Here is a 15,282-nt window from a genome sequence, read left to right as displayed (position 1 = left end):
GCCCCTCAACAAGGCTGCAGGGGCTGGTGATGGCCAGGGTGCCTCTCCCGGGGCCTTGCTGCAGCTGGGGAGAATGCCCAGGAAAGGCTAGCAGTGAAGGTGGGTGGGCAATTTTACACCCCCCATGTGGCGCATGGACATGGGACCACCCATGTTCCTCTGGCAGATACGTCACTGTCAACCAGTGCAATTGAGTCCTAAGTCTCCTAATTGTTCAGGACTTCAGAGATGCTTTTGATCCTTCAGATGGGCCCCATAATTGAAAATCAAAAACAGAATTTGCCTCTTTTGGGGTGGTGGGGGAGAGAAAGAGTCCCATGCATCTTTAGGGTTTCCAGCCTCCAGGTGGGAGCTAAAGATATCCTGCAATTACAACTGACCTCCAGATGTCAGAGATCCATCCCCCTGGAACAAATTGCTGCTTTGGAGGGTGGAGTCCAGGGCATTATATTTGGCAGAGGCCCCTCCTCAAACCCCACCCTCCCCAGACTCCACCCCAAAATCTCCAGGAATTTCCCAATTTGCAACAGGTAACTCTATGCGTCTTTCATAGGTGAGAAGGCATATGGCAGTGACGGAGAACCTTTTTGAGACCGAGTGCCCAAATTGCAACCCAAAACCCACTTTTTTTTACCTCGCAGCGCCAAACATGGCAATTCTCAACCTTTCGAATAACAATGAGGTTTTAGTATAGGAAAAACGGTTACTCCTAAAGGCACGCTGCTAAGGCATCGGAGTAAGCTTGGTGGTAGTCAGTGGCATTGCTTTGAAGCAACTGTGCAACTCTTCCAAAGGGTGAATCATGACCCTAGGAGGGTTTACTCAGAAGCAAGCCCCATTTCCAGCAACTGAGCTTACTCCCAGGTAAAGGATCGCACTTTAGTTCTTCCCATGAAAATCAGTTGGGTTTTAACAGCGCTTAACAGGGTTACCTATGCTGCTTCCCCAAAACTAGGTCTTTGGTTTAATGCTAATAATCTCCCTGAAATAATTACATTATCACATGATGAACTCTGTGCACATGTGCCCACAGAGGACTCTGAGTGCCACCTGTGGCACCCGTGGCATAGGTTCGCCACCACTGGCATATGGGCTAGCATACAACAGAAGTGTGTGTTTTAAAACTGGAGAAAGAAGGAACTGTTTTTGAAAAGGATAATTTAATCGGCTATTGTGGGTTTTCCGGGCTGTGTGGCTGTGGTCTGATAGTTTTAGCTCCTAATGTTTCGCCTGCATCTACAGGTGGCAACGTCAGAGGCATGTCACAGTAAGACGTGTTCATCTCCGTGGTACAGTGTGGAGTGGAAAGAAACACATTGTACTGCACCATGCCTCTCAAAATGCCAACCTTAGATGCGGGTGAAACATGAGGAGCTAAAACTACCAGACCAGGGCCACACAGCCCAGAAAACCCACAACAGACATTTAATTCCAGCTGTGAAAGCCTTCGACGATGCAACAATTTAATACCTCGTTTTATTGATTGGGAAGGGGAATTAGAGGCTGGCATGAATGCAGCCTGGGCGCGTGGTGCTTTTATTCTTCTGGGGCCTCAAATTCCCAGGCAGCTGCGTTGTTGAGCCTAATATGCTGTGCTTGGCAAATGTAATCCAACATTTATTAAACCTATAAATGTTCAATAAGCACCACAGCCTTATCTGGGCTTCTGCACGTGCAGACTCCTGGCAGGGCCAGCACAGTACTTGAGTTTATCCTACAAGCATAGAACATTCTTTACGCACCTTTTGGGACCCAAGTCCAATATTTTTCGGGCTGTAGCTGGTACTATTTCAACAGAATTGCCTTGGTGTCTTCCTTTATTAAAATATTTATTCTCTGCTTTGCCTCTTGACTCAAAGTGGTTTAAAAGCAGTAATTAAAATTTTGCAGTTTAGCCCTCCCCCAGAAAGATTCCTACTGTTCGTACCCCATCAAAAGTCCTGCCAAATAAACAATGCTTGACTAATGAGTAACTTTCTTACATATATAAACTGAATTCAGAGATTCTTGAAGTGGAGTCCATCTACAGATCTGTGGTCTGTTGTTAATTACTTAGAAACTTCATTTTTAGAGGCAATGTGTCTGAGTGGCAGTCCTTGTCTCAGGCTGAAAGAATAGGGGATTGTTGCTTTAACTATTTTTGTAAGCTTCCGGAGATATCTGGTTGGTTGTTAATGAAAACAGAGGATCGATTCAGGTATTGCATGAAATCATGGTATAATTAGGGTTAGAGTGGTTGTATAAATGAAAGCCATGCCACTAACTGCTCCATTAGTCTATTGAGCCAGGAGCTGGCACTGGATTATTAACTGATTAATTAATTATTAACTGATTAATTAAAATAATAATAATAATAATAATAATAATAATAATAATAATAATAATAATAATAATAATAATAATAATAATAATAATAATAATAAATTATTAACAAACATCTTGACCAAGTCCAGGTTTGTTTTCCGGCAACATCCTCACAAGCTGTAGAGAAAAGACAGTGAAACCAGCATTTGTCAAGCCAAGATTGGAGGAGCTGAGTTCTGCTTTCCCAAACTAACCATCGTCCACATAAGATGTAGTTTTCTGAACTGCTGGATTAGCAGGGCCTTTGGTCTGACCTAGAAAGGCTCTGAAGAAATAATTTGTTGTATGTCCTTAAAATCAGAGTTTGGTACCCCAAGATTTTTCTTGTTTGCTTTTTTTTCTTTGCACAAGAGTTCCACTCAAAAATGTGTTTGCACTGTTATTATAATTAGCATGCTGATGCCTCTTGGATTCCCCATGTGGCTGTAACCTCATGGGGCCTGAATCATCCATGTGAAGTCGACTGGATGATTTCTCTCTGTGCCACTGAATACTCCCCACTTCTTACTTTGGACGTATGCAGTGGAGCAACATACTTGCCTGGTCCGAGAAGGTGACCCACTGGACCAACAAGGCTTGCTCTGTAATGGCAGCTGCCCCACGGAGCAATTTCTAGTAGGGTATCATGTGGTGGCTGTCAGATGTAAACACACTTGAAAACATGGCAGTGCCTTACACTTGGTCTGCCAAGGTCCTCATTAGCTACTCTTGGCTGCTCTCCAGGGTCTTAGTGGTCGAGGCAGAGGCGTAGCTCCAAGGAGACAGGGGGCACGATGCACTGGGTGCACGCCCGTGTGGGGGTGTGGCCAGGACGTTCCGGGGTGGGGGCGTTCTGGGACGGGACAGAGGACGCACCGGTGCACCGGGCACATTCCCCCCTCGCTACGCCACTGGGTTGAGGTCTTTCATGTCACATCCTACTTGATCCTGTTAATGGACAATGCCAGGGATCGGAACCTGGGACTTTCTGCAAGTGCATTAGATGCTTTGCCCTGAACCGCAGGGCCATCAGCAAGGGTTGGTGTGAGTAAAAATTGTTTATTTATGACTAAATGGAGGCTGTCATATTTTGGTAATGCAAAGAGAAGGCACAACAACACAGCAAGCATTACACAACAATAATGCTAGGAAGAGCTGAATACAGCACAGAAAGAGGTGGAATCAGTGTGAGATGGACTGACTCAATCAAGGAAGCCATGCCCCTCGGGGAGCAAGACTCCTCAGCCGAGATGTAAATCATCGAATGTTTTCGAGGTTGTTAATTCGTAGGGTTTCAATAAATCAAAATCAACTTGATGTCACTTAACACACACGTTTATTTGCTCCCCAGCGGGGACCCAAAGTGGCTCACATTGTTCTCCTACTTTCCATTTTATCATCACAACAACCCTGTAAGGTAGATTAGGTTGAGTGTGTGTGGCTCAAATTCACCCAATAAGTTTGATTAAGAGTAATATAAGCCCCTTTGGGTCTAAATGAAGTAGCATGACATGGTCATTGGCCAATAGCTGTGAGTAATTTTTATGAATTGTTAATAGCTTTATTGTGTAATGGCTAAGAGCAGGTGCACTCTAATCTGGAGAACCAGGTTTGATTCCCCGCTCTGCCACTTGAGTTGTGGAGGCTTATCTGGTGAATCAGATTAGCTTGTGCACTTCAACACATGCCAGCTGGATGACCTTGGGCTAGTCACAGTTCTTTGGAGCTCTCTCAGCCCCACCCACCTCACAGGGTGTTTGTTGTGGGAGGGGGGAAGGGAAAGAGATTGTAATCCCCTTTGATTCTCCTTACAGGAGAGAAAGGGAGGATATAAATCCAAACTCCTCCTCCTCCTTCTCCTCCCAAAATTCAAATGCAGGATTCAGATTCAATGCCTTGAAAACTCTCTCTCTTTTTTGCTCCACAGGAGAATGCAAAGATCTGGAGTCCTGTAAGAAATGCATTGAAGGAGAAACATCCCTGAACATCACCGATTGCGTCTGGATGCTCTGCAGAGAATCCAAGGAGAAGCAAGGTGAGTAAGGGAGACCTCCAATTCACATGCCTTGCAAAGCACCTTCTGTTCATACAGAACGAACATTTTCATCTGATCCTTGGGGTTCCTTTTTTCGCTTTGCAAGCACAGCCTCCTGGAACCTTGCAAAATGTCAAAAAGAGTCTCATGGTATCTTCAACTACGAGCAAAATGTATTCCTACGTAAACTTCTTGTGAGTCACAAGTCTGATGCATATTCTCAGAGGAGATGTAGTGCAAGGAATGTGAAGGAAGCTCTTGCGAGCCTTCCATGTTCCTTCAGACTGTCCTTCTTTATATTACTGAATCACCTTTCCACTTTAAAAAACTGTCCACGGAGATCTAAGATAAAACGCACACCTAGACTTCTGGGATTTGAAAACTGGAATGGCTACTTCCCTTGTTTGTCTCTGGCTAGTTGAAGAAGTAATTATGTGCGCTCCCCTGCTGCGATGCTGCTGTTTTCAATTGCGATTCCCGTCTCCTCCTCCCATTTCTTCTCCCTCGGGGCGAGGTGCTTCTTTGAGGAGGCTTGTATTGGCAGTCAGGGAGGGAGGGAGGGAGGGAGGGAGGGCCCATGTTATCCGGAGTCACTGGGAGCTGGAGGTGATCTGTTTGCTCCAGACCACTCCACCATCCCTGGAGAGACCCAGGTTCAGATTTAGGCTCAGCTGTGAAGCTCAACCCAGCCCAGCCTACTTTGCAGAGTTTTAAGGGTGTGTTCCGGAGCTGCTTGAAGAAAGGGTAGCTTTTAAAAAGTTAAATAAGTACATGGTAGCCCCTGAAACTATTTGTGCAGATGACCTTGAAGAAGGAGTTTTAAGGTCAGAATCCCACAGGTTGAGGTTCTGAGCTCTTAGAGATGTTCATCAACTACATGTGTACAGGCTGAAACCAGTGCCTGGATAGCAGTGGAGGGCTTGGTTTGGATGCTGGAGAGAACTGATGAAATCGGGGTCTCACCCCACTTTCCCGTCTGCCCATGTCTCTTCTGCATTGGTGCTAGCCTGTGAACAGCCTTCAAGGGCATCCACCCGCAGAGCACATTGCTGTAGCCAAGCTTGGGTGTGTGAGAAGGCTTGCAGCTTTCAGACCTGGGAATTTGGTGGAAAGCGCTCCTTGCTACTTCGAGCAACAAGTTTCTGAACTTCGGGGCTCAGTGAGGATTTGAAAATAGCAAAAGCTGTGTGTCTTCAGCAGCAACCCTGAATGCATTTGTCACATGTTTGTTTTCCATAGACCTTTGGAAGGAGCTCAAATGGTCCAACAAAACAGTGGCTGCCCCCAAAGACATTGTTAAGGCTTTTTGGCACCCTAAGCCAGTAGTGGCAAACCTTTGGCACTCCAGATGTTATGGACTACAATTCCCATCAGCCCCTGCCAGCATGGCCAATTGGCCATGCTGGTAGGGGCTGAAGGGAATTGTAGTCCATAACATCTGGAGTGCCAAAGGTTCGCCACCACGGCCCTAAGCTGTTCTATATGTTGAGTAAGACCAATAGTCTCTGCTCTGGCAGGCTACAATTCCCTCCCCCCAAACTTAAGTGATCTCAGCTATGGTAGTCTCCTTTAATAGGAGATGCTGAGGGTTGAACTTTAGACCCTGTACATGTAAAGCAGATGCTGTGTCACTGAGCCATGTTCTGTGTCCCCTATGTACTGTTCATAGAATCATAGAGTTGGAAGAGACCCATCCAGTCCAACCCCCTTCCATCATCCAAACCCCTTCCATGCAGGAACACACAATCAAAGCACTCCTGACATATGTTCATCCAGCCTCTGTTCAAAAACCTCCAAAGAAGGAGACTCCACCACTCTCCAAGGCAGTGAATTCCACTGTCGAACAGCCCTGACGGTCAGGAAGTTCTTCCTAATGTCTAGGTGGAATCTCTTTTCCTGCACCTTGAATCCATTACTCCATGTCCTAGTTTCTGAGGCAGCAGAAAACAAGCTTGCTCCCTCTTTGACATGACATCCCAGTCCGGTTCCGGCTGCCGTGCTGATCGGACGTTAGCTGCAGGGCTCCTCCACCTTTTAAAGATAAGTTCTACATTTCCTCCTCAGCTTTTATCTCTTGGTATTTCTTTTTAATCTCTGGAATGTTTTGTTGTTCCAAGGGGAGAGCCTTTTAATATTCGAGTGTGGAGCTGAGCATCCTCCCAGCTGCTTTCCCCCCCCCCCTCACTTCCCAATTCAGAATGCCTGCTGATAAGGAGGCTCGAACTGACTGTATTCTTAGAGTCTGATCTGCAGACAACTCAGGCTGCAATTTGTGAGCCCCTTGTTTTAAATCTTGTTTTAACTGTATTTTAACGGGATTTTAACAGGGTCTTTTAGGATTTTAAGAGGTTTTAGCAGAACTAACAGATTTTAACTCCCCCCGTCTAGAACCATATTCAAGATGGCGATGGGACTGGACTGGTGATAATACAGTTCCCTCAGATACTTCCCCTGGAGTGATAAGAGCGAGTTTTTCCCAGGCTCTGACTACATCATGGGTAGTAAAAAACGGACTAGAGAGCTGGAAGAAAACTCCCCTCCCACTGCTAAACAACCAAAAATTCAGGACTTCTTCCAAATTCCTGTAAGAAACCGCTACGCAGCTCTAACTAATAATGAGCAAGTGCCGGGAGACGAGAGCTCCCTTAGAAGTTTATCAGAAGGAACTGAAACAGAAATGCTTCCCAGCAAAACAGCAAATGTCCCGAATGTACAAATAAATACAGCTGAGAGTGCAGACGGTAACCTCACTGTATCTGAAGACCGACAAGAATTAATCAGCCTGCTGTCTCTCTTAGTGGGGACAGTCGAATATATATACAACGAGCTTAAGCTGCTAAATGGCAAAATGAACGCAGTAATGGACTCCAAAAAGCAGGAAGGCACTGAGGCTCAATCCACAGCACAAAGAGAACTACAGCTCAGTCTCACAAAGACCACTCCTATTAAAGACACAAGCTCCAACTTTCACCAAAAAAGCAGAGAAATTAGGAACACTTGTAACTTAACACTCTTACCCAACAAAATCTGTTTAATTATTGGTAAACACAGAGGCATAGTCCCCGACTGGAGCGAACCCTCTCTGGCCAAGCACCACCTCAGTATACTATTAAAAGAAAGTTTACACTGCGTGGTCAACCTTCCACGCTTCAGTAGAAATGTATGGACTATGAAAACCATCAACTAAGAGCTTCCCGCTGCTAACCTTCAACTCTATCTAGAATTCTCATGCAAAGCTACTGGCGCAGGCTATAGAGCTCAAGGCTAAGCAAACCAAAGGCTTGATTTTATCTCGGGTTTTTAAAAATACCATCGTCCACCCCTTAATCTACAAGAGCTCAGACACCCAATTAAGACCCGAGAACGAAACCACCTTGGATTTGGTCAAGGTCCCAGATACTTACAAGATCCCAATGAAGCCCCCCAGCCCCAGGGTAAGGAAGGAAATGAAAGAAAATGTGACCTATACACAAAACTTTCACGGGATAGGGCTGGAGCAGGAACATGAGCAGCAGCAGGAGCAAAATGGCACCCTTAACAGACGAGATCTGACACACCTGAGCCCCTCAAGGAGCAGTATAGCGATTACATCAAAGACGCAAGCCATCTCCAAAGAGACCCGGCCCAACGGGTCCGTCTCCTGATTCTCTCCTCTTACTAGATACCTCATTACCAGCAGACAAAAAACAAGCAACCTTTCAAAGCTCAGACTTGAGATGGCTAAGATGGCATTGTGCAGCACCCTTCCTTGAGCTGGAAGTATGACAGATGGTCAAGCCGAAGTTCTAAAATAACACCCAGGCCGGAAAAAAAGCAGGAAAATCGTGGGCACAAGAAACTTTGCCGAGTCTCCAATACATACCCTCCCCTTCTACACAAGCAGTCCCAATGTGGAGTATCGAACCATCAACGGGCAAGGCCCCTGCAAAAACCCTCCTGCCGATGGAAATGGCTGTATCTTCCATGACATTGGAGAGGATAACCTACAGAAAATCACACCCCTCGACATTGACTATCCAGGAACACCTCAGAACCCCGGATTCCTCCAAGGTTGCCTTTCATGGAATATTGCTATTGCTGGCTGGCAAAAGAATCTCCAGTGGACGTAGGGACCTTCAAAGACTTTTTAATCCACTTAATGCGATATCATCTTTTTGCAAGAAACATTGGTGGTCCCTTCCTGAAACAATTCTGCTACAACGGCTTCATAAATCATATCAGCCACCGCAACGCTAGCCTCCCTCAAAAAAGGGCTGCTTTGGAAAGCTGGACTCTAAGCTGCCTTTGACTCAAAATCCATCTCAGACCTTAAGTGTACCTCTCTAACAACAATGTTCACCCCTGGCTCCTCGCCGTTCATAACTTACAGTGGCAATAATCCAAATTAATAGTAGTTAGTTACTCCACTCTTTCCAACCAAATAAGTTGATCATAGAAAACACTCCCAGCTCCAATGGGAAAGAGTCTCATCCTATCTGGAGGAATTAGAGTTTCACCAACACCCAGAGCTGGATTTGCTTTATAGTCGGAGACCTTAATGCCAGAATTGGCCAAACAGATCCCACTTCCTCAGCTGCCTCTGACATTGTCGCCAAAACAACAACACCCATTTTGCCGAGGGTATCTCAAGACCCCATAACAAACAAAAGCTGCCATGAACTCATTAATTTCTGCTCAGCAACAAATAAAATAATCCTCAATGGGAAATTTCAAACAGATTACCCAGGCAGCTTCACGCATATCTCACGCAAAGGAAGGAGCGTGGATTGACTACATGATCGCCTTCACCCAATCCTCCGTCTTGGATTCCTATTATCCCTCCTTTCTAGGTGATTAAACAGAACGGAAAGTGACCATTTACCACCTGATGAACTAATCATGACTCTTACCTCCCCAACAACAACTCATGCAAACCCAGTTTCAACCAAAGCCAATGTCTTCCATCCTGGGTTCTTTGCACCAAATCGGTCTTCTAGGTGCAAACTTCTTGCCTTTGAAAAATGCAGGTGTTCGAAGGATTACTCGTCAGAGTCCCTCAAAAAATGTCTGACACTCTCCTTAGAAGGATCTCTTTGTCCGTGTATCCGAATCCCTATGCCATCTTGATAAAGGCTACCGTCTTCCTGAACAAAGTGCCATACTCAGTCCGCGAGGACAGAAAACATCCAGGGAGCTTTGACCTAAGGTGCTATCAAATGAAAGCTACACCGGTCAGAGCTCCTTTCATATATCGTATTTTCCTCGAAAAATGCTAACTGCCAGATCGTGGATGACCGCAATACCAATCAATTCAAAACCCAGTCTCCAGAAAGCCCCTGATTATAAAGAAGAGGTACTGGTGCATAAAAAAATCTGGGCTGATCTGGATTGCTACAATCAACGCCAAGAAACGGACACCAAACAATTTTGGAACCTCATTTCAAAGGGCAGCTCTTGCAACTCTACCGCACACACCTCGGCCTCCTCTATCACCCCTTCAACATGGTGGGAGCACTACAATAAAATCTTCTCTGACCCAGATTCCAATCAACCCGATGTGGAGCTACTTGCTCTTGAAGACCTGCCCAGATGGCCTCGAGTCACTACCACCGAGGTATTCCGCCTTATTAGAAAACTCAAACATGGAAAGGCCCCTGGTCCGGATGGCCTATTCCCTGAAATCTTTACCAACTATGCCGGAAACTGGGCTCCTATATTGGCGAAACTTTTCACATCAATTGATAATAGCGGCCACTCACCCCAAGATTGGACCAAAGCCACTGTTGTTCCAATTTTTAAGAAAGGAAATAATGATACACCTTCCACCGCAGGCCAATCAGCCTCCTATCTATCCCAGGGAGACTGTATGCGGTTCACCCCCGCAAGAAACTTCTGGAATGTGCCATTCCTGTACTTGGTCCTGAGCAAATCGGTTTCATCACGGGCCACTCCATCGACGTAATGCGACCACTGTGCGGTACTGAGGCACCTCGCCGAGAAATATAGAAAAACCAAGAACTCCGGACTATATGCCATGCGATTTCCTCGACCTGAGGAGTGCCTTTGATTCAATCCCCAGGCAACTTCTCTGGAACAAACTAAGTGCTCTGGGGAAAGAGAAGCTCTAACTTCTTCTCATCCAAAGACTTTATACTGCCACCACCTGCAGCATACGGTACAATCCTACCGGCTCATGCACCCCCGAAATAATTTCTAATAAGGTGTCAAGCAAGGTTGTGTCCTTGCCCTCTTCTCTTCAACCTGTTTCTACAGGACCTTCCAAATTCCTTCTCCAACCACTCGAGCTCACCCTCCCATCCTTGGCAACGCTCTTTGACCACCCTTCTATATGCCGATGACACGGTATTACTCTCGCGTACCAAGATAGGCCTGAAACGTCTACTCTACGCCTTTGCAGACTACTGCGAATGCAATCAACTTACAATAAACTATGAGAAGACTAAAATCGTGACATTCTCAAAAGCGTGGAAACCAGCAGCATGGTCTATCAGTGGGAACAGAATTGACCAAGTCAAAAGTTTCAACTACTTGGGAATCCGTTTCCAATATAACTTGAATTGGACCGAGCAGTACAAGCACATCTCCCTCTCCACCAATCAGTGCGCGGCAGCAATTAGGCGGTTCTTCTACTCCCAAGGGGGTCAATGCATCCCAGCAGCAGTGAGAGCCTTTGAAGGCAAACTGATCCCAAAAACCTTGTATGGTGCTCCAATCTGGCTAAATCGTAATCTAAAGCCTCTTGAGTCTATTCAATCTAGCTTCTTTCGCAAACTACTTGGAATTTCGAACAGCGTGTCATCTCTCTCCTTATGTTCGGAATTAGGTCTAAATCTTCTCGAAACACGTATATGGCTCTCCTCGCTTCGATACTGGCTGCGCCTCCATTTCCGACCAGAACAGGACAGCCTAACAAAGCGAATGCTTTCGGATTCCTACCTCTCCACTTGGAGCCTCCTGATCAAGGAAAAAATTAATTCGTTAGGCTTCGCTTTAGACTTCTTCATAAACATGGATGAAGCGCAAATAGTCAAACTTCTGTCGCTAAGGCTACTTGACATCGAAAATCAACTGCTATCTACTCAATACATGAAGGGCATTTTACCGGAGGGTTCCCACCCTCTTCCCTTCAGTAAAGGGCTACCAAGGTACTTTTACAATATATCCTCACTTTGGCTGGCCAAAAGGCCGTAATAATAAATATCTATCTAAATATCTAATATATCCTCACCATATCTCCGACGTACCTTAATGCTAGCCCGACTGAACGCCCTACCTTCAGCAGTCCTGAGTGGCAGATTTCTCCAGATCCCATACCAACAAAGAACGTGTCCCTGCTCACAAAAAGCCATTGAAACAATTGAGCACATCCTCCTAGATTGCGAACTATATACTTCATCCAGAAGACAATATATAGACCCACACACCGAGAACTATGCCTACTCACCAGACAAGGTCAAATCCTTCTTTCTGCTTTGTGACCAGTCTCCTCAGAGATCCCTAGACGTTGCCAAATTCCTGGCGCTGGCACAGCAGATTCGCCACAGATTTTAGTTTATTTATTTATTTATGGTTTTAACTGCAGGAAATGTCTGAACCTATTTATTTTAACTTGATTTTCCTCAACCTCCCTGTTGTATTTTAAACTTATGCCAATAAAAAGGTTGATGATGATGATGACATGACATCCCCTCAAATATTTAAACATAGCTATCATGTTCCCCCCTTAACCTTCACTTCTCCAGGCTAAACATCCCCAGCTCCCTAAGTCTCTCTTCGCAGGGCATGGATTCCAGACCTTTCACCGTTCTGGTTGCCCTCCTCTGGACACGTTCCAGCTTGCCAATATCCTTCTTAAATTGCGGTTCCCAGAACTGAACACAGTGCACAAGGTGAGGCCTGACCAATGCAGAGTGGAGTGGTACAATTACCCGCAATCTAGACACTATACTCTTATTGATACATCCCAGAATTGCATTGGCTTTCTTGGCTGCCATATCACACTGCGGACTCATGTTCAGTTTGTGGTCTACCAAGACTCCCAGATCCCTTTCACATGTTGTGTTGTCAAGCCAGGTGTCGCCCATCCTATATCTGCACATTTCATTTTTTCTGCCTAAGTGTAGAATCTTACATTTGACAATTCTTGCCCCCAAGTTTTTTTTTTTGTCCATTTTGTGTGGCTCAACTCAAAAAAAGTGTGAGTGAAACATTGTTGGTCCCTTAGGCCCCTTCCGCACAGGCAGAATAATGCACTTTCAATCCACTTTCAATGCTCTGTGATGCTGTGTGGAACAGCAAAATCCACTTGCAAACAGTTGTGGAACTGGATTGAAAACGCATTATTCTGCTTGTGCGGAAGGGGCCTTAGAGTCCATGCGGCAGCTCTGAAGTTTCTTCCTTGCCCAGGAGAGCTGTCTTTGGGATGAGACAGACAAAGCTGTACAGTCATGTTGGTCTGCACGGAATCTGAAAACAAGAACAAAGTTCACGTAGGACGTTTGCTTAGGACCAACCTGACACCAAACATTGTGCAAAGTTTTGAGCTCACCAGAACTCTGCATCAGCCTGGATGTTACAAAATTTAAACAAGGATAAGGTGGGAAGGAAGCAGACTTTTCAGGCTGGGTTGTCAAGATGTTAAGATGCCTCTTGAGCACTGCTTCACTGTTGATGTGCACCTGGTTCGTTGCCATGACTACTGTCCCAGGGGAGCGCTCGCTGGAGCAGGGAAGGAGCAGCTTTTTTGTAGGCAGAGAAACAAACTCCCCTGGCGTGGCGTTGTCCCAGCAGCTGCTGGCTGGCATACTTTGCCTGGGCATGGAGGAAGAACTGCCGGGGTTTGCTGTGAAACCTTTTCCCCCATAAAACATTGCTACGGAGGAAAGGACCTGATTCTGCAGCATGTGGCTGCCATGAATGATTTTTTAAAAAAAACCCTCTCCTCTCTTGCAGTAGGGTGACTTCCCACGCTTTGTTGTTATGGGAACAGGATTTTTTGTTGTTGTGCAGTTTCGAAGTGCTACCTCCATCCATTTATCATTTAGATTTGGGACTGTCAGATCGCAACTCTGAAAATCCCCCTCCCCGTATCTTGACATTCACAATTGAACTGGGAAGGCCAGCAGCAGAAGCCTGTTTCTTGTACATCGTGGAAAAGATTGCATAGCTGAAGTGCCCAAGGCAGCCCCACACGTTGACTGAATGGGTGGGGAGGGAGAGGGGGTGAGAGTGGGCTGGCCCCATCCCCTGCCTCCGCACAATCGCCTGGTCCTCTGCAGGGTGGCCTCATGGAAGAAGCGGCTGTATGAATTCTCCCTCCCCCGCTCAGCTACTATTGTTTTGCAATGTCACTGGTTGGCAATGGCTTGCATACCCACTTCCTCCATGTTTGTCCCTGCAGAAGAGGGGAGGGAAAGGGCGGAGGCTGTGTACTTGCTCTCTCTTTGCTTCCCACTCAGTCAGTGAATATGTGAGGGAGTTGTGTACCCCTGGGTTGGAGACTGCTCTTGAAGCACTGAGGTTAGACTTTCAGTATAAAAATATTCTTTTGACCAAGCCCATGAGAACTGGCAAGATTTACTGCATTTCTGGTTTGCCAGTTTCCCTGCTGTTGGGATTGGCTGTGCTGCTGTGACATCACGGGATGCTCATGTGCATGTTAATCACATAATAAATAATGACAAGAGTCGGAACACGAACAGTAGATAAGCAGTTCTTAGGCAGAGGGAGGAGCAAGGCCAATGAAGAAAAAGGCACGAAGGCTGAGAATTGAGTAGGCCTTCCAGAAACAGGTGTCCCCCAGGGCAGAATTTATTTTTATATCCCATGTTTCTTTTCAGGGCAACTTACCTTTCCAACCAAAGGATGCAAAGATTGGAGTTCCATGTTCAGAGAGCCCAAGTTTCTGTTTGTTTTTGCTCTTACATGATTGGTTTGGAGAGCCTCAATTAAGATCCATGATAAGGGGGTCGTTTTTCCCCAGTGCTGTATTTCTGATCTGAAATGTGTCCAAGGAACTACTGTGTAGAGTAAAATAGAGCAAACAAACAAAATAGAGTAAACAAATAGAGTAAACAAACAACTCTGTCTTATGATGTCAGGTTAGGAAAAGGCAGGGAGAGGATAAAACAACCTCCCCACCAAAGCTACAACTTTGCTCTGGATCAGGATCCCACATATCAATTGTTGAAAAGAAATGAAAAATCATTTCATCATCAAGAAGGAGCCTCTAGCCTCTAAAGGCAATCATGTTGCTGTTCACAGCCAAAGGAAATCTGTGGCCTGCAAGACTGGAATTGTAGTTTTTATTTGCACTTAAGGGGAGCAGTGTAGCTTACTTCATAGCACAACTCTTGTGTCTGAACTCGGCCTGTTCTGCTTCCAGGGGGACCCCTGTGCTTAAAAAACCAATTCCAAAGGGCTTATTCTCATGGTATACCATGGGATAGTAAACAAAATGCCTAATTCCAGGGCAAACTGACTTCTATAGTAGAATGAATATATGTGGAATGTATTGCATGGGACAGTGAAAAAAACACATTTAAATATCTCTTCTCTGACAAGGTGCCTCGGAGAATGACTTGCCCCCGACATTAAGTCCAAGATTCCCCTCCAAAAAGAGCAGGGACTTTCCACCATATTCCTGGCATCAGTTTGATTGATAAATTGATATATCGATCTATAGATATGTTTAACAATAAAAATTAAAGATTATATTGAAAATTAAAGCACGCATGTACAATAGAGAACCCGCGAAACATCATCCACGCCCCCTCGGATGCAAGCAGAGACCAGCTGATGGATGATGCCTGCCAGGCTTCCCTGCTACAAACAGGACAGTGGATAATAATGCCAAACATGCCCCAAAACAAAGACTCCCCAGCCAATTCTCCTTAAGTTACGGG

General features: G+C 45.6%; 1 protein-coding gene across 3 annotated transcripts in view; it reads left to right on the top strand.

The window, feature by feature from the left end:
* The window catches only part of CD164L2 (CD164 molecule like 2), a 62,952-nt gene that overhangs the window by 27,605 nt on the left and 20,065 nt on the right, over positions 1–15,282 (top strand). For all 3 annotated transcript variants that reach the window (XM_048502204.1, XM_048502203.1, XM_048502205.1), the window contains exon 2: positions 4,271–4,378. In XM_048502204.1, the coding sequence (XP_048358161.1) occupies positions 4,271–4,378 (108 nt within the window). The remainder of the gene's footprint in view (positions 1–4,270; positions 4,379–15,282) is intronic.

This window comes from Sphaerodactylus townsendi, linkage group LG06 (genome assembly GCF_021028975.2).
Source record: "Sphaerodactylus townsendi isolate TG3544 linkage group LG06, MPM_Stown_v2.3, whole genome shotgun sequence".
NCBI lineage: Eukaryota > Metazoa > Chordata > Lepidosauria > Squamata > Sphaerodactylidae > Sphaerodactylus > Sphaerodactylus townsendi.
Note: the sequence above shows the minus strand (reverse complement) of the source record. Positions and strands in the feature narration are given on the sequence as shown.